The sequence below is a fragment of the Bos indicus genome, chromosome 22, assembly GCF_029378745.1.
Source record: "Bos indicus isolate NIAB-ARS_2022 breed Sahiwal x Tharparkar chromosome 22, NIAB-ARS_B.indTharparkar_mat_pri_1.0, whole genome shotgun sequence".
Lineage (NCBI taxonomy): Eukaryota > Metazoa > Chordata > Mammalia > Artiodactyla > Bovidae > Bos > Bos indicus.
In genome coordinates this window covers 52,022,632-52,040,178 of record NC_091781.1, presented here as the reverse complement: position 1 = coordinate 52,040,178, position 17,547 = coordinate 52,022,632, and the positions used below count along the sequence as shown (strand labels likewise).

General features: G+C 52.0%; 1 protein-coding gene across 2 annotated transcripts; it reads right to left on the bottom strand.

Moving 5' to 3' along the window:
* Positions 1 to 891: 891 nt before the first annotated feature.
* CSPG5 (chondroitin sulfate proteoglycan 5) lies at positions 892 to 13,289 on the bottom strand. 2 transcript variants are annotated; one of them, XM_070776782.1, is made up of 5 exons: positions 13,023 to 13,287; positions 11,209 to 12,319; positions 8,216 to 8,404; positions 6,308 to 6,383; positions 892 to 1,412 (listed from the first exon to the last, which is right to left on the bottom strand). In XM_070776782.1, the coding sequence occupies exons 1-5, from the start codon at positions 13,117 to 13,119 to the stop codon at positions 1,251 to 1,253; spliced, it is 1,635 nt and encodes a 544-aa protein (XP_070632883.1). In that variant the 5' UTR covers positions 13,120 to 13,287; the 3' UTR covers positions 892 to 1,250. The 2 variants fall into 2 exon arrangements, with proteins under 2 accessions (XP_070632883.1, XP_070632885.1); XM_070776784.1 differs by lacking the exon at positions 892 to 1,412 and adding an exon at positions 4,392 to 4,612 and having other exon boundaries at positions 13,023 to 13,289.
* Between the last annotated feature and the right edge of the window lie 4,258 nt (positions 13,290 to 17,547).

Below are 17,547 nucleotides of genomic sequence, written 5' to 3'. Positions count from 1 at the left end.
CAATCTGTCCTAAAACGCACTTTCCCACCCCATCCCCTAAGATGTCTCCCTGTCACAATCTTCCAGTCACACAGCAGAACTCTCCCTTGAGTGTCCTTTTCTTCTCCATCGTCCTGAAAAATGCCTCCCATCCTTCAGCGTCCAGTGTAAAGCTCTCTCCTTGAAGCCTTTCTGAATTCATAAATCCAACTCTCACAGCTTTGTATATACTATACTCTGTTGACACGATGTATTAAAAATGTTTAAAAGACTATTTCTCCCATACACTGTTCACTTTTTGAGGTTACAGTCTTATTCATCTAGAGCTCCTGGCATCTAGCATAGCACCTGGCTGAGTATGTGCTGAATAAATGTTTTAAGAAAGAAGGAAAGAGTATTTTGAATAATAGGTGCTACAGACTGTTACGGACTGAACTGTGTCCTCCCCAAATATCATATGTTGAAGCCCCTAATGTGACTGTGTTTGGAGATAAGGTAATTAAGGTTAAATGAAGTCATCAGAGCAGGACCTTAATTCAATAGGAGTGGTGTCCTTATAAAAAGATGAAGGGACACCAGGGAACTCTCTCCCTCCATATGCACACATAGAAAAGGCCATTGTGGACACAGCCAGAAGGTGGCTATTTGCAAGCCAGAAAGAGAGGCCTCACCGGAAATCAACTCTGTTGTCAATGTGATCTTGGACTTCTAGCCTCCAGAAAGTTCAGAAAATAAATGTCTGTTGGTTAAGCCTCTCAGGCTGTAGCATTGTTACGGCAGCTCAAGCAGACTAATACATAGACCATTTCTCGGATATGAAACGTGTATGAATACACATCCTCAATAAAGGTAAGAATTCAATTCAAAGTGACAAGAAAGGGTAGGGAGTAGACACAGGTACACCAGGAAAAATGGCTTTTTAAAAAGTTTTATTTCAAGAACTTTTTTTTTTTTTTACCGGTATTTCAAAAAAAGGTGGGTCAAAGTACAAAAAAAAAGTCAGTTGAATAATAGCATAGGTTTAGAAATCACAGCAGCAGAAGCAATGTACAGACAGCACAGACAGAACAATCCAATGTATTGTAATTCTCTTCGGGTTCTTTGCTTATGGTGTGTTTTTTCCCTCCTGTACAAAATACACCAAGGCATGCCATGAGATCAGAAAAAGAAAGGAGTTTAACAAATGGTTACAAGAAATAGAATCTGTACAAGAGGAGATAATGCTTCTTCTTCCCCCGCCCCCCGCCCCCCATTTCCTCTCTTGCTCAGCTTCAGGTTAAGTTGTTCTGAAGACAGTTCACCTCCAGGTCGGCCTGGTCACCCTTGCCACCCTCGAGTTTGGGCGACATGGAGTTCTGGATGTTAAATGGCTCCTCCTCTTTCAGGCAGGACTTGAGAGCTTCCTGGATTTTGTGGGGAGCGCTAGAATCATCCTGGAAGAGAAAGATAAAAGCTGAGGCAAGAGTGGGAAGGAGACAATGGGTGGAGGAATTAAATAACATCTCAGACTTTTCTATTTTACTAAAAAAGGGTAAAACTGAGAAAAGGAAGAAAGTGCTGAGGCTTGGATGAACCAAAGTGACTCATTAGCAGCTACACTTTCAGAACATCATCCTCAAAAAACACTGGCCATGTACGAGTGAAAACCCGACAGGTAACTGCATTACAAATACCTGTAAGGGAAGCCAGACAGGGGAGAAACAGTCCTTTTTAATACTCAGCCTGGTCCCTCTAAAGCCTCACCTGCTGGTGAGCTGTGCCTGGCCCCTCTTCACACGGCCCTCCATCCTTGAGGAGTTCTGCTCTCGCAAAAAGGTCTTGATCAGGAACATGACTTGTTAGTGTGCAAACAAGGCTGTGGTCAGGCGCAGAGCTGATTCCGGCAGAGTCAAGGCCCCTCTCCCCACAGCAAATTCACGTTCTCTGACTAGAGGCCAGAGATGTGCGAGCCTATCAGACTTTATCTACCACACAGACGCCGACTTACACGGTGCTCCCTCAGTCTAAGGCCCGTGCTGCTGGTTTGCAACCCCTCTGTGATGGGTCCCCGCGCCCCCTGCCTCTCCGTGTTGCCTGCAGCCCCAGGACTAGCTTCTGAGCCTCAGTGAACTTGTTAACGCTTCCCAGGAAACCCACACCAGTACATTCCTCCAGCTCTGTGTTCAGAGAACTCTTACAGCAACACCTTCTTCCCACTACTCTTCCTTCAGGAGTCCCTGAGCAGATTTTACCCAGGGGGCCTCGGTTCTTTCTCAGAAGCCCCAAATAGCTATTGTAAGTGCTCGGAATTTTTGCAGATCAAAGAAGCTGTGTAGCCACCCAGGCAGGTTCATGGAGGGCAAGAAGGGTAACTTGCCTATCTGACCAGCCAGCTCAGCCCTTTCTTGCTTTAATCACTTCTGAAATTCAAGATACTCATGGTGATTAAGGACCAGGACATTCTCTACAGAACGGTGAGCCCAAGTCCATGCTGCCTGCTCCTGAGTCTGACCTGTAACGACACTAGGTCGGGCAAGGGACTAGTTGGAAAGTAGGGAAAGGCGCTAGAATTACATCAGACGTTACGGGGGTTCAATGTACTGTCCATGTAGAAATCACTGTGACCTGCCCCCGCTCCAGCCTCACTGAGCACTGTCGCAGAAGGCCAGCTTGCACAGAGCAATCTGAGAGTTTCGAAGACTTCAGGAGTGATTTACAGACAACAGCGGAACACACGCTCCCCAATTCCAGTGTGTATGAGACAAGCACAAGGCGAAATGAACTTCATTCTGTGTTGAGGCAGATTTCAGGCAAGGCCGCTGCACACAGCGCCTACAGGCAGTGGGTATTTTCTACCCCTGCTTGGAGAGGCTGAGAAAAAAACTGTTCAGTGGCATAAATGTATATGTGTGAGATGGAAAGATCGACCTGATATATTAAGTGTATTATGTACACACACACATAGGTTTTTTTTATGGAGAGGAAGCAGGATGAGGTAGAGCTTGTGTGAGGTGTGGGGGAAGACGTTGGATATAAACACCTGAGACCCTGAGTAGAAGGGACTGGGGATCACAGCAAAATTTGGAGCAAGACAGGATGGCCTACACTCACCTCTCCTCTGACAAGGATGGAACTCACTTTCACGTTTTTCAAGATAACTACCCCTACCCTGGGCCCATCACACTCTCCTTGGGGGCATACAGGGGCACAGGGATATTCTCCTAACATGAAAAAGTGAATTCAGTGAGTTGTATAGACCTGGGCATCAAAACTGATGCCATGAAGGTGGGGAACCTAATTAAACCTGGCCTCTTGAGGATTTGAACAGAGGAGAAAGCTGCCTTCCGGGCCAATGGGTGGGAGAAGTCAATCCTACAAATCAGGAACACAGGTATCCAACAATGCTATGAGAAGAGCTAAGTACCTTCAGCAGGTAGAAGAGGTAAGGGCGTGTCTAGACCAGGATGGAGCGATTCTCATCCACGTTTTTGCTCCAGAACTCCATCCTCTTAGGCCTAGGGTGGCTGAGTCCCTCAGCTGAAGGCCCCTCTGCCTTTGATTTGGTGGAAGTCCCTCATCGTGAGGAAACTGGACCTCCCCCTGGCCTAAGCCCTGGGAACTATTTCCAGCTTTCTGTCCCAGCCATATGGGCATCCTTCCGCCAGGGGTTCAGGCCTGGATGTCTTCTTGTTCAGACACAAGCCTCTATCAGAAGGGGGCGGGCAGCCAGTATTTTACCAAATATATGGAGGAAACAGAGACTGGGAAGTAGCAAAGATTTAAACCGGTGGGTAGGGTGGGGATGGGAAACATTAAGGGACCTCCTGGAAGATCTGTCCACTCTCAGGAGGACCAAGTCCTCGCCACAACACTGCTGACAGCACAGCTGGGAGACGGACAGGGCGGCTTCCGGTGCTCAGACAATTCGCCCACGGAATTAAGGTGACTTCCCTCATGCCATGCAGTGGGAGGTGCCCAGCCTTCTACACACTTGCCATTCCTCCCGGAAAAGGGCAAACCTTCATAGCAGGGGCTGAAAAGCCACAGGCTTTTCCTTTTCCTTGTGAAGTTTCTTTCTGAGGCTGGCTGCTCAGTGACACAAGACCCTCACACACTCAGCTGCTGGCTCACCAGCCACAGGGTCCCACGTCACTACACAGGGCCCAGTCCAGGAGCAGCACAGAGTGATGAGCATAGCAGGGGAGAGGGACGTGCCCCGACACAGACATCAGCCAGGGACCCTTCCCCGACCAGACCCAAAGTGGTACTTTGATGTTTGAAATCTTTTCAGACAGTGGTTTATAGAGATTATTGGAACTGAGTAGGAAAAGGCCCCATTCCATCTCCTTGACTTATGCAAAAAAAATAACCCGTCTGCTAAAATAAAGAAAACTCTACAAAATTTTAGGAGATGCCAAAATCAACAAGGTTTTTTTTTTTTTGAGGGGTGAAGGGAGAGGGATGGTGAGACTAGCTGCCCCTGTTTCAGGTCCCAACTCATCTGGAGGTTCTCTCACTTTCATCCTGCTGCCAACAGCACTTGTCAGCAGTCACTGCGGTGGCTGAAGCAACGGCCAGGGCTCCACTTCATCATAAGGTGGTAACTGTCTTCACTGTCAGTGCACAAGATCTTCACTATGACCAAGTCTGACTTCTGGGTGAGGTGGAGGGAATGAGAGGTGAAGTGGAAAATCCAGCTGCTGGACAGGAGAGCCACCCCCCACAGGCTCAGGGCTTTGGCAGAGGTGACAGGATGTACCCTGGGGCACAAGCTGAGGGAACGATGCCCGTGGAAATGGCCCCCAGGATCCCAGAGGAGCCAGAGAGCTGAGTGCCGCCCAGACAACCCCAGGGCCCTTCTCGGGCAGAGTACACCACAGCTGACCACCCTGCTCCACTCTGTTTTTGCTCTGCCATATGCTGAACTCAAGGTCAGTCACAGTTTTCCTGGAGAAATGCCTTGCTTTCCAAAAGCTGGGTCCGCAAGAACTGGAGACCTTTCTGTTGGCTCCTGCAACCAAGGCCTCCAAGAGACGCTATTTCCTTCCCCTCCATCTTTGTGAGGAGGAAAGGTGGATGTACCAAGGCTGCCAGAAATGCATGAGTCAGAAGCTTTGCCAAGGACCCTTGCACTCTGTGGATAATAAACATCCTGACTGCAGGCACTCCTCTACAGGTCAGGCCTGTTGTCCCTCATGTATGAGATGGCACATCAGACAGTGGGTCTGAGAGACCCCATGGCAGGCCACTGACCACCAGTAATTCATAAATGACAACTACATGCACATCACTGCCAGGGGCTGGGTATGTTGGGATGGGGTGTTCCAAGACAAGGCACATCCTACATCCTTGTGGGTTGATTGGAGTGGTCACCAATCTCAGACGTGACAGGACATCTTGTTCCCTTGACAGTTATGCTCATCTTAAACTTACTAGTATCTTGGTACATACCACATAAAATATATTTGTTCTCTATCCTTTATAGCAAAGTCTTTAAAAAATTAGCTTAAATTGGCCTTTTTTATTTCTTATTTAAATTGACTCCTTTTCTCCTCCTTCTGCAGGTCAACTTGTTCTTTTCTGGGGTTTGGTGAACAGCCTCATATACTATTATTTTCTCCTTTGTCTTCTGGGGATGTGCTTTCCCCAGTTATAAAAAAAGGAAATGGTCTATCAGGATCTCTTATTGGGTTTCAGCTTACATTTATAAACCCATCCTCGTAAGGACAGATTTATACCTACACTTATGGTTCTGCCAGTGTTCTATGCTTCCCTTTATATCAAAAACTTTAAAAAACTATCCTAGATTGGCCTCTTTCGGTGTATATAACCAGTGTATATAAGCCTGCTAATTTTTAGGGCTCTCAAAACAGTGTCAAAGAGATTGTTTTTCCGGCAATCCCAGAGGTTTTCCCATTCACCCCAAAGAACAAGCACCATCTGCTTCAAAGACCAGCGAGAAAGTCCCTAGCAAGAAAAGCAGAGGCTTTCTTCTCAATGTAGAAAAGAAGACAAAAATCAGACTTCTAAAGCTGAGATGAAGCTAAGAATCATACGCTATCCCAGAAATGGCTCTTCTGTACTTTGTGCTATTTTGCCTGTCCAGGAAGTGACACGCCATCACGCCCTTCTTCTCACTCTTATGGCCCGGCCAGGCCACATTATTCAGACCCTCAGAGCTCTGAGGAGTGGCTCCATATGCTGAAGTGAACCAGAGATGCGGGCAGGGGTGGGAGCAGGCACAAGGGCAGATGCGAAGACAAGTTACCTGACAGATAGCGTTTCATAGCGAGCCCAGGCACAGGCAGTGAGGGGGAGGGGAACGCGGAGGGTCGCAATGCTTCCTTACGTTTGGGTGAGAGCCCTCGGCAATGGTGGACAGGGAGAAGTTATCGTTGTGGAGCTCAGATGGGGTCCGGAATTTGCTGGTTAGGACAGAAGAGAGAAGGGAAAATGTAAGTGAAACAATCACAGCGACATTTGATAGAAGCTTCACAGGGCAAGCGCTGTATTTCGTCAAATGTCATGGGTGTGCCCCTACTTGTTGTACCACTAAGAAAAACCTTCTGCCATTTAAACCATGGTCCAATCCTTTCTTATCACCTACAGTTTTCATTACACACTTTAAGGCACTCATTTAGACTTTAGATAAAGAACTGACAACGATATGAACAGCTATGACCACGTTTGTGCCTGCCAGACAATTACAACTACATCATGACTGCCATCTGGCCAACAGTGATTATAAGATGCCAGCGACTGTAAGACACAATCCAATTTCAGAGATGCTAATATGTGGGGAAAAAATGGGTATCTTAGAATCAATATGCGACAGCAGTATCTGTAGTACACTGGGCACATGCATTAATAGCGTTTGCAGAGTGGTAACAAGGCTTGGGAAAGAAAGGAGGTGTACAGAGGAAATAAGGAAGGTGGCATTTGAGCTGAAGGGCTGGGGGAGCCACGATCTGTGCAAAACGAAAACTGGTTCCAGGAGGAAGACCTAGAAGAGGGCCCTTCCCTGGGCCTCAGCTCCTTCTCTCCCCGGTCATCAGCAGCAGCCCTGGTAGGTGGTCCCATTCCCACCCTGACCCTCCCCCCACCCCCTCAGTGGCGGTGTGAGGAGCCAAGGGCCTTGGCTTGTGATCACATGCACAGATACAGCCCTGCCTCAATGCACAGGCACAATGGGGAGGCCCTCGCAGCCCCAGGACAGTTAGCTGAAAGGCGGCAGAGAGCTGCTGGCATCTGCACGTCCCACGAGTTTACCCAGCAAAGGAGCAACAGATGGCGTTTTGTCCCTTTCCCAGGACCCAGGGCAAGTCCTTCAGTCCCATTCTCTGGAGAGTCTCGGGTCAGGGGGAGGGAATTAACTGGGGGGAAACAACAGGGGGAAAAGGGGGTGGGGGCGGTCCTGCATAAATTGCCTCTTGGGTCCTGAGGAAGCTGAACTCCAGTCTCCTTTTCTGACTCCTGTGACATTTCACAGGAGTTATACTTTGCTATTTGTTATACTTTGCTAAGTGATAACAGTGACTGTCTCAGGGTGGGTAAGGTCACATCCGAGTGTTCAAGGCATGGGCTTCAAGGGTAAACGCATGTTGATTCTCACAGGTGCTCAGCTGTCACTCCTCTGCTCAGAGAAGAGCTGAAATGAGACTCCACATGCCCATATGGCCCTTCAAATCCACAATGGAGGAAGTGAGGCCGAGGTCCTAGCACTCCCCACATTCTACTGAGAGGGAACGGGGACTTCCTTGAGCCCTCTGTTCTTCTGCCTGGACCAGGGTGGACCAGTTTGAAAAGCAACACACTGCTAAATCTTTTCACTGAAGAGGACGGCACATCTGAGGCAGCTGGAGGAGTCACTTCAGCTGATTTCGGAGCGAAATCCTCATACTGGCCTCTGGCTGTCAAAGACTTGGGAAGCAGGTGTAATCAGATGGGGGTGGGGGGCTGAGCGCGGTACTTAACCAGTTACTTGACCAGAGTCGGGAGCTGCTATACTCTGGCTGCCTTTCCTAAGCATCCTGAGAAAAGGTGGCGAGTGTGTGTGTGTGGAATGGTGCTGGACAGCTGCAGTCTGCCACAGGGGCCTAACCTCTGCTGCAATTCCAGCACATTCTGTCTAGGAACGGGTAAGCTTGGGTGAATCTCTGGTATGAAAAACGCAAGCAGGGATGGACAGCAGATGCCAGAAACCCTCAGGACCACATTCCTGGATCCCACAGGGCGGGGCTGGCAGTCACAGACTCACTTGGTCCTACGCAGCTTGGTGTTCTCGGTCTTGAGCAGGTAGAGCTTCTTGGCGAAGAACACCGTCATCATGAAGAGCAGGAGCAGCACGAGGGCGGCCGAGCCGACGGCCACGCACATCACCTGGAAGTCGGTGATGATGGACTCACAGCGCATCCCCTTGTGCCAGATGTAGTCCTGTGTGTTGCACCTGCAGCGGTGACAGGGTGAGGCTGAGGCGATGGGCCGGCAGCCGTGGCTGCAGAGCGTCTGACCCCTGACCCCGGGGCTGACGTCAACACCCTGCTCCTATGAGCAGCTAAGGAAGTGTGGTGTCCTCGTCTGTGCAGACTTTAGGGTTGCTATTCTTGCCTCATCTTTACAACCACACCAGGAAGAGTGTGTGGCACAAATGCATCAAGGGCGGTCGACACAAATGAGGTAAACGGGGCGCTGGGAAACAGAGCACACTGGCCATTCACAGGCCTGTGAAGTGACTGAGGGAAGGGAACCCCGTTTTCCACTTCAATGACAACAATCACAAGATTCCCCCGGAACCCCCCAAGCCCCTGCCCTGGGCTCTGGTGGGGGAAAAAAAAAAGATGAAAAACAAGATCAATAGGAGCTACCACCACAAAGTAGTAGGACCCGCCCTATCCTGGGGCATTGCAGTCCCATCTAGTTCACGTGGCCAACCAGACACTGAAAATAAGGAAGCGACAGACAAGGACAAGCACAAAGATAGATGTACATTCTCCCCCATCTCAGCAGCCCCCCAAGTGCTGCCCCTACAGCTTCCTGTCCTACACCATGAGAACTGTCATGAAAGCAGAGTGAGAATCAACCCTCTGGGTGGGTTTCAGTCCTTTTGTTGAGTGACTTTCTCCTGCCCTTGGGGACATTCCCAGGCTCCAACTCTTCCAATGACATTGCTGTTTCCATGGGAACCAGGCTGCTTCAAAGAGGAAAAAATGTGGAAGGATACAGAGGCAGGCAAAGGAGGGAGGACATGAACCTCAGGGTGAATGACAGAGGAGAAAGGAGTCCAGAAATGGGGAAATCAAACCCGGGAGAATTAGCCACTCCACACCTAGAAGAGGGCGGGGCTCTGTGGCAAGCAGTGAATTCTCTTATCCAGCTGCCCCTCTGCAGTCGTGGGAGGCTGTTGGAGGACAGCGGGGAAAGAAGGTCCCTCTAACAGAGTGCTCTGGAGAAGTTCTGCCATAGCTCTGCTCGTTTCTCTGCAGTGGTCGGGTGACACAGACAAAAGCATGCTGCAGTCTGCAACCAAGGGCTCGGCAGCCTCCTGTGAGTGGAATGTAAAACAGTTTCCAAGCTGGGGCTGGGCCTGGGTGTACCCGTCAGAGGAGGAATTTCTGGTAGGGAGGCCCAGGATGGGTGATCCTGGGATGGAAGCTGTGCAAGGGGGGCTGGAGTGGACTAGTGAGAAGTCCTCCTAAGGCAGGATCCACTGGATGATCCATGGTCAGTATAGGCATGCCACTCAGTGAGGTCATGTTTACTACTGGGGGGTCCCTTGATAGCTCCAGGAGGTTCTGGGAACTGTTCTAGTGCTCCAGAGGCAACGAGGGCTCCAAATTTAATACTCTGATGGGGAGCTAACTTCGAAGGTGAAAACTCAGGCCTCCAATAGGATGAAAGATACTAATTTTGCACAGAGATTTCATAGCTCCCAGGCTAAAATCATTACTATAGTCCTCCCTCCACAACTGGAGTCTGAGGAGCAAAATCAGGGTTTCCTTGTATTTCTGGTAGCCCTTAAGCAACCAGCAAGGTCTTGTTGCCGTAATACCTTGATCACAGTTCTTTTTGGCAATAGCTGGCCAGCTCCAATCAGAGCTGTGTGGACACATCTTATATCAGTGACCTTAATGACACAATCATTTATGGGAAAGAACTTCATAGGAAGGAAACTCAAGCTTTAATGACAAAGGCACAGCATGCATGCATTATATTATTCTTCTATCAGAACATTAAGACCTATAGAATCTGAATTCTTTATATACCTCCAAAAAGACCCAGAAAAAGAAACATAGGGAATGGCACTTAAAAAAACAGAGATACCCAGATTACAGAAATGTTTCACTCTTAGGACCGGTGGAAACAAGTCCCAGAAGACTCTGAGGTCTACTTGCCACTTCTAGGGGCTGTAAAGGATGGAGAGAAGCAAACCACTCAGCCCTGGACATGTGCTTCATCCAGAATAAGAATAAGCCCGTGAGCTCTCCAGCAGGTTAACTACCTTGCCGTGAGGGCAGGTATAGGGGGTTAATTACCAATGAGGCATGGGCTGGTGGCTGCACACAATATCCTTACTCTGACACTAAACTCTCTGGGTCTTTAAAACATGTCAGACTGAGTATCTCCAGGAAGACAACAACAAAGGTAGGAGGAGTAAAGTCACTATCCAGAACTAAGAAATGCCAAATGTCTGCTGTGTGAGGAAGGACACTCTGCTTGACTTGACCTGTTTGAATGGCTGCTCTCTGGGTCTTTATCCAATGAGAAGGTCCTCATTCGTGCCACCTGAAGCACGTGCCCCCCAGGGTCATGGAGCCCTTCTTCTGCCTCACACATGGCTCAGAGGGAGTGGTCAGCAGTTCTCTCTTCTCCCAGGGCGTCTATGGACCTTCTTCTGCAAGTTTAGCTAGAACTTGCCAACAAGAACTTGCCATCAAGCCAGTAAAGGCCTTTTCCAAAATCCTTGGCCAAGTCCTTTTGTTTCGCCTTTATAGTGTACTGGTTTGGTAAAGGGCACGACACTTAGAGGAAATACACAATCTTACTTCTGAGGAAACTCTCCTAGTGATGAGCTCACAGGAAGTACATTTACGCTGTTAGTCTGTAGAATATTTACTGGGACCATCTCTTGACCCATAAACACACAAGCTCTGGGAACCTGTCACATCCCCCTCTCTGCTGAAGCAGCCTCCCATGCCCCCTTCAGGAGTTCTCTTGACAAACCCCCTGGACACCTGCCTGCCACATCCTTACCTGCAGAAGGCCCCAATGTTCTCCACCAGGTAGCACTGGCCGCCATTGTGACAGTAACTTGGGAAGAGGTCGCACACTGACCGGCAGGAGCCGTTATGTCTCACAAAGCCACTGCGGCACACGGTGCCATTCTCGCTCGGGGCCAGGTCCCTGCCTGGCTCTCCTGGGCGGGGCCTGAGGGCGATGCTGCTGCCGGGGATCATCCCCAGAGTATGCTGCGGAGGGACAGCGTGCCACCGACTGGTGGGCTGGCCTGTCCCGGGCCCCAGACCAGGCTTCTCAGTGGGCACTAGAAGGTCATTTTCATCTTCCAGGTCTCCGCCTCCCACTGCATCCTTGTCCTCCTCTTCTTCCTCCTCTTCATCCAAGTCATCATAGAAGGATGTGGTAGGGTAGAAATCAGATTCATCAAATGGAGTGAAGTCATCGTATAAGTCAAGCAGGCTCCAGGAAGGAGTCTCTCCCCCGGGATCAGGGTGGTGCTCTGAGGTACCTGGCGACCCAGGGAAGCTCCCCAGGTCGGCGCCACGGCCCTCACCATCCAATCCTTCGAAGTAGTCGATGTCAATTATATCTGACGCTGGGTGGGGCTCCAGTGTGCCCTGAAAGGGGTACGTGGGCTCTGGCCCGTGAGGGTCAGGTGTGCTGCCTCCCAGGTTCAGCCAAACCTCCATGGGGCTCTCCTTGGGGAGTTCGGGGCCTGGGCTCGGCTTGTCGCCAGGAGCTGGGGAGGGTGGTTCACTGGCCTCCGTAGCCTCGAAGGTGGCTGCGGACGTCGAGGACGTCCCAAGGGCCTCGTCGGGAGTCGGGAGCGTGGCTGGAAGGGCCTGGGTGTCGCCGCTGCCCGCCTCTGCGGTCACTCCGCCCAGGCCTGGGCTCTCGGCCTCCAGCCAGGCTGTGCTTGTCACCGCCGCCGACGCCTCCAGCGCCTCCTCAGCCCCGACCCCAGGGCCCACCAAGGCCTGCTCGCCGCCGGGCGCAATCCGAGAAGTCTCATCTTTCCCAGCTGCTGGTGGGCCGGCCTTCTCCCTCGTGTCGTTAGCACGCGGCTCCCACGCCGGGACGCTCTTCACCGGCGTGTCTGCCTCGACGGCGCTGCCCGCCTCAGGCACTGTGGGAGGGAGGGAGAGGGGCGGGGCGTCAGCGACCGCGCGCGCGTTAGAGCTGGGGCAGCGCCCCGCCCCGGCCACGGCTGCTCTCTCAGACCCCGGCCAACCTTAAGCCTCAGCTTCAAGCTTTCCCAAGGCCACGCCCCATCCTTAAGCCCCGCCCCTATCCCTCCCAATAAGCCCGAGAACACGCCCGCCCAATAAGCCCGAGAACACACCCGACCAAACGTTATACTAGCTTAGGCCCCGCCCCCAAGCGAAAGGCCCCGCCCCCGACATCACCCGCGCTCTAACCCGGGCGGCCCTCAATTCCGGCTCCTGGCAAAAAGTCTTACCTTCGGGGCTCCATTCCACACGAGGCCCCGCCCCAAAGTCGCACCCTTAGGGCTCCGCCCCGAACTCGCATTCTCGTGCCCCGCCATCACCTCCAGGTCCCGCCCCGAAATCTCACCCTCAGGCCCCGCCCCAACAGGCCCACCCCCAGCCAACACCTCGGTCTCCACACTCGGGTGGCGGCCGCCGAGTCGCCTCCAGCAAGTCCCCGCATCTCCTCGTGCTCCCCTTCCCCCGCCCGGGCTGCAGGCAAGACGCTGCCCCGCCCCCTTGGCAGAGCTCGCGGACACCTCTTGTACCCGAAGCCAACGGGACCCTGGCCCAAGGTGGGGCGTGAGAGCCACTGGGGTCTCGGTCGCGGTCTGTACCTACCCGGCGCGGCCCCAGAGGCGAGGACCAGCGTAACCCCCAGAAGCAGCAGCAGCGGCGGTGGCCCCCGGCCCGGGCCCCCGCCCTCGGCTCGGCCCATGGCGCGGAGCCCCGACCGCTGTCCGCGGTCTGCCCGGCTGGCTGCGCCCTCGGCTCACCGGCCGCCGCGCCTCCCGCCCGTGCTACGGCCGTCTCAGCCCACGATGGGCAAAGGGAGAAGCCGCATGCCGCCGCCGTCCGCCGCTGTCCCCGGCGCGCCGCGCCTCCCCGCCTCCCGCGCCGCCGCTGCCGCGCTCAGCGCCGCCCCCACCCCGCCCGCCGCGCCCGCCCCGCCGCACGTAGCTCTGACGCCGGCCCTGCTCAGTCCTCCTGCGGTGGGGACAGACAGACCCCCGGCTCTGCACGCGGAGACAAACGGACGCGGGGTATCGCGCGGGCAGGCGCACAGCGCCGCGCGTGGCATTAGCCGCCAGGTGCACTGGCGGGAGACCTGCGGGGCGGGGCCGTGGTCCCGCCCTCCCAATGGAAGGGCTGGCACGGGCCCCCCAACCGCGAGGAACCCACCCGCCAAGCGGCGAGCACAGAGCGGGGCGCCCAGACACCCGCAGGCTCGGGGCGGGGCTCGGAAGGGCCGCAGGGGGCGCAAGCCCCAGCCCGCGCTGTGCCAGTGAGCCGAACCCAGGGCACACGGAGCTTCTCGGATTTCCGCACCAACCCGGTGTTCAGGGCGAAGGGTCTCCGGGAGGTCCCCGAGAACCCAAGAGGGCGGGGCGGGCGCTGACAGTGCCAGGCAAGGGGGCGAAGTGGACCTCCCAGGCTCTAATCGGATCAGACCTAATCCGTCTGCAGCCAAAGCCCCAGACCTCGCACAGCCAGGCCCGCTGGAACGCATCCTGGGGGCAGGGGGCAAGAATTTCCCTCCTCAAGGCAGCCTAGGGTGCGGCCTGTAATCCCGGTTCCTTGTTCCCTCTCCAAGATACATCGCCCCCGATTCTTCCCGGGCCACCAAAGCTCAGGTTGGTGGGTAGTCCCGGCGCTTGGTCTCTCAGTCGCGTCTGACTCTTTGCGACCCCAATGGACTGTAGCCCGCCAGGCTCCTCTCCATGGAGATTCTCTGGGCAAGAATACTGGAGTGAGTTTGCCATGTCCTCCTCTAGGGGATCTTCCCAACCCAGGGATCGATCCCGCATTGCAGGCGGATTCTTTACTATTTGAGCCACCAGGGAAGCCCAGGAAGACTGGAGTGGGTAGCCTATCCCTTCTCCAGGGGATCTTCCCGACTCAGAAATCATCGAACCGGGGTCTCCTGCATCGCAGGCAAATTCTTTACCAGCTGAGCTACCTATCCCTAAGAGACTAGATCAGAGTCTAGGGAAACAGCCTCTGCCAGGCCAGGGGTTGCAGTCTGTGGGTCCTGTCCTAAGGTCACTCTGCAGTACAGAGCCACTCATCTCCAGATCCCTGCTTGGTGGTGGGAATTGCTGCCTAGTCACCTACTTTGTCCACCAAACCGACTGTCTGCCTTTTGATCTCTTAACCCTAATGATATTCAAGGTCACTGCCGGAGATGTGGGAACTCTGGTATTTGAGACACTCCCATTTCTGTCACTTGGGACCCACATAACTGACCAAGAACTGTCACTAGTACATGTCTCTGGATGGGGTTGCCTTGATTCAAAGCCTGTTTCTTTCACTGGAACTAGGTCTACTTGCTCGTCCTGGTTGGTCCCTCCTCTCCCCATTTACCTGGCAAATCCTTTAACCCAGAAAGCTCAGTTCCCATAACCTTCCCATCCAGGAAGCCTTCTGTCTGACCCAGTAGATACTTTTGCCCTGATCTCATTGTCTGTCTACAATAATTCCCTACTAGACTGCAAGACACTTGCACAGGCAGCACCAAGCGCAGCTGCTTAAGGTGGGTAGGAGGCATAAATGAACGAATGGCAACCATCTTAGTCCCACCATAGAACTGTGGGTCTAGAAGGGGCTGATGTGCCAAAGCTCTTTTCATGGCTTCATAATGCCTCTGGGGACGGTATATACCACTTTGAGATACAACTTTCTCTGAGCAGAGGGCCAGGCAGAGGTTTGTACTTGCCTGTAGCCACAAAGGTACTAATGGACCTGCCAACACCACCTCTTCTTTCCTGTAGCTTTTCTCTGCATGTTTTTCGGCCTTACATCCAAGGCCTTGTGTGTTGCTTTGTGTGTCTCCTTGAGTCTTGAGTAGGGTTGTCAATGTGAAGGACCTTGGTGGACATGCCCACCTCCTCCTTCCTGAGGCCAGTCTTTGTAGAAAGGCGGCCTCACAGATGGGTCCTTTGGTGCCTGCTGCTGCTGCTGCTAAGTCGCTTCAGTCATGTCTGACTCTGTGCGACCCCATAGATGGCAGCCTACCAGGCTCCCCCGTCTCTGGGATTCTCCAGGCAAGAATACTGGAGTGGGTTGTCATTTCCTTCTCCAATGCATGAATGTGAAAAATCAAAGTGAAGTTGCTCAGTTGTGTCCAACTCTTAGCGACCTCATGGACTGCAGCCTACCAGGCTCCTCCATCCATGGGATTTTCCAGGCAAGAGTACTTTGGTGCCTAGAGCATGACAATTACTCCTGTTTTTCACAAGAAAGGTCTGGGTGGGGGCTCTTTCCACACCCCTCTGTTAAAGCTCTACCTACTCCAGTTTATATTTCTGTCATATATTCTGTTAACACTTAAATATATCCTTTTAGATTCAATTTTTGATTTATGTAAAACAAGCATATGGTATAAAATATGAAATATCTCCTTCCTCAGTGACCTTCCTCCCTTCTCTGGAGACAAGATTCTATTACTACTGTCTTCATTTGGGGATTTTATATTAACTATTATCAGTTTCATTCTGATCCTCCCTAGATCTCACCAGCAATTTCAGAACTAAGCACAGCACACCTGGTTAGGTGATACCTCCATAAGCCAGAACCTCATCAAGGCAGTGACCTTGAGAGAGTCAGTATCCTGTCTCATATACATGAAAGTAGTAACCATTGAGTGTCAAATGAATGTGGTTCTGTTTTTCTGGGCACAGTGTGAGGGTAGGCTAAAAAAGAGAAGGGAGAATATGTAGAAATTGGAAAGTGAAAGAAAGGTAAATAGACTACTATCTAGAGCTTACACTCCGTGTCCCCACATTCAAGTCTCCTGGACTTGGGCATCAGGGATGTTTTAGGCTATGGCTTCTGCATGCCTCTCAAGTTCCCATTGGGTTTGGCAGAACCAAGGAAGGCACGAGGCCCACTGCCATGGATATAGCCTGCCACTCTGTGCATAGAAGGCCCCTGGGCAAAGCCAGGGGGCTGCTCTCCAGGGCATAGCTGCTCCTGTTGCTGTGGCTAGGGCATATTTCAGTCTGAACAGGAAGCAGCACAGATCCTGGCTTTAAGTCCTCAGTAGTAACCATTAACATTTTCCTGAGGTTTTAGTTTTCCAAGTGCTCTAATTTGTCTTACTCTTCACAACCATACTACTGTTCTACTGGTCACTTTACATGCTTGCAAATGGACACTGAGATCATGCTAATGAACTGCTAAGACCAGGACTTGTACTAACATTTTGATTTCAAATCTTTCCATTTTATTATGGAGACTTTTCATTCTTGCTTCTTAATTTCAGAAGAGTAATCAGGATGCAGAGGTAGGGCCTCACTTGGCAGAATGGAACCGCAGCCTCTCCCCCTGCCCCACTGGGTGTTTAAGAGTTGATGCTATGGGGTCTTCCCTGGTGGTCCAGTGGTTAACACTCTGTGCTTCCAATGCAGGGATCACAGGTTCAATCCCTGGTCGGGGAAATAAGATCCCACATGCTACACTGCATGGCCAAAACTTAAAGGAAACAAAGCTGAATTTTTAAAAAGAGTTGATACTGTTTTCTTAACAGGGTATAACACTGCCGTCCAGACTCATGTCCTGATCAGCCAGAAAGGGACATCTAGCATGGCCTCTCTCTTGCTCTCCAGCATACAGAGTAGACACACCTAGTTCTGGGCTACAGGTAGTCAGCTCTGTGACATTTTTGGTGATAAACTGCTGGGAATGATCCTTCTTGCACCATTACCAGGAAGATGCAGAGCCAAGAGGCAGGGGTCTGAGTTCTTTGTGCTGACCACCACCTCCTCACTACCGGAAGCTTGACATTCTCAACTTGCACAAGTGCTCTCATCTTAGAAAAAGACATTACAACTTGGAGGTGGTCATCCTGTTTGGAAGTGGGGCTGCCATCAAATTGGAAAGGCCCCTGAACTGCATTACCTCAAAGCCAAATCAGTTGGGAGAAAGGCACACTGCACATGCCAACACAGCCTCTGACGTGGAGCAGCCAGGCTTGCCTGAGAAAAGTCCTGCTGCCTCAGCAGGCAACCTAAGTGCTGCTAGAGAACCCCACAGCTCCTGCAGGGTACCTGGAACAAGGAATGCCAGTCAACTTGGATGGCCATGGGAGATCCATCACTGTCAGTGACAACAAACCAAAGAAATCAGGAGCTCTGCCCACTTCCAA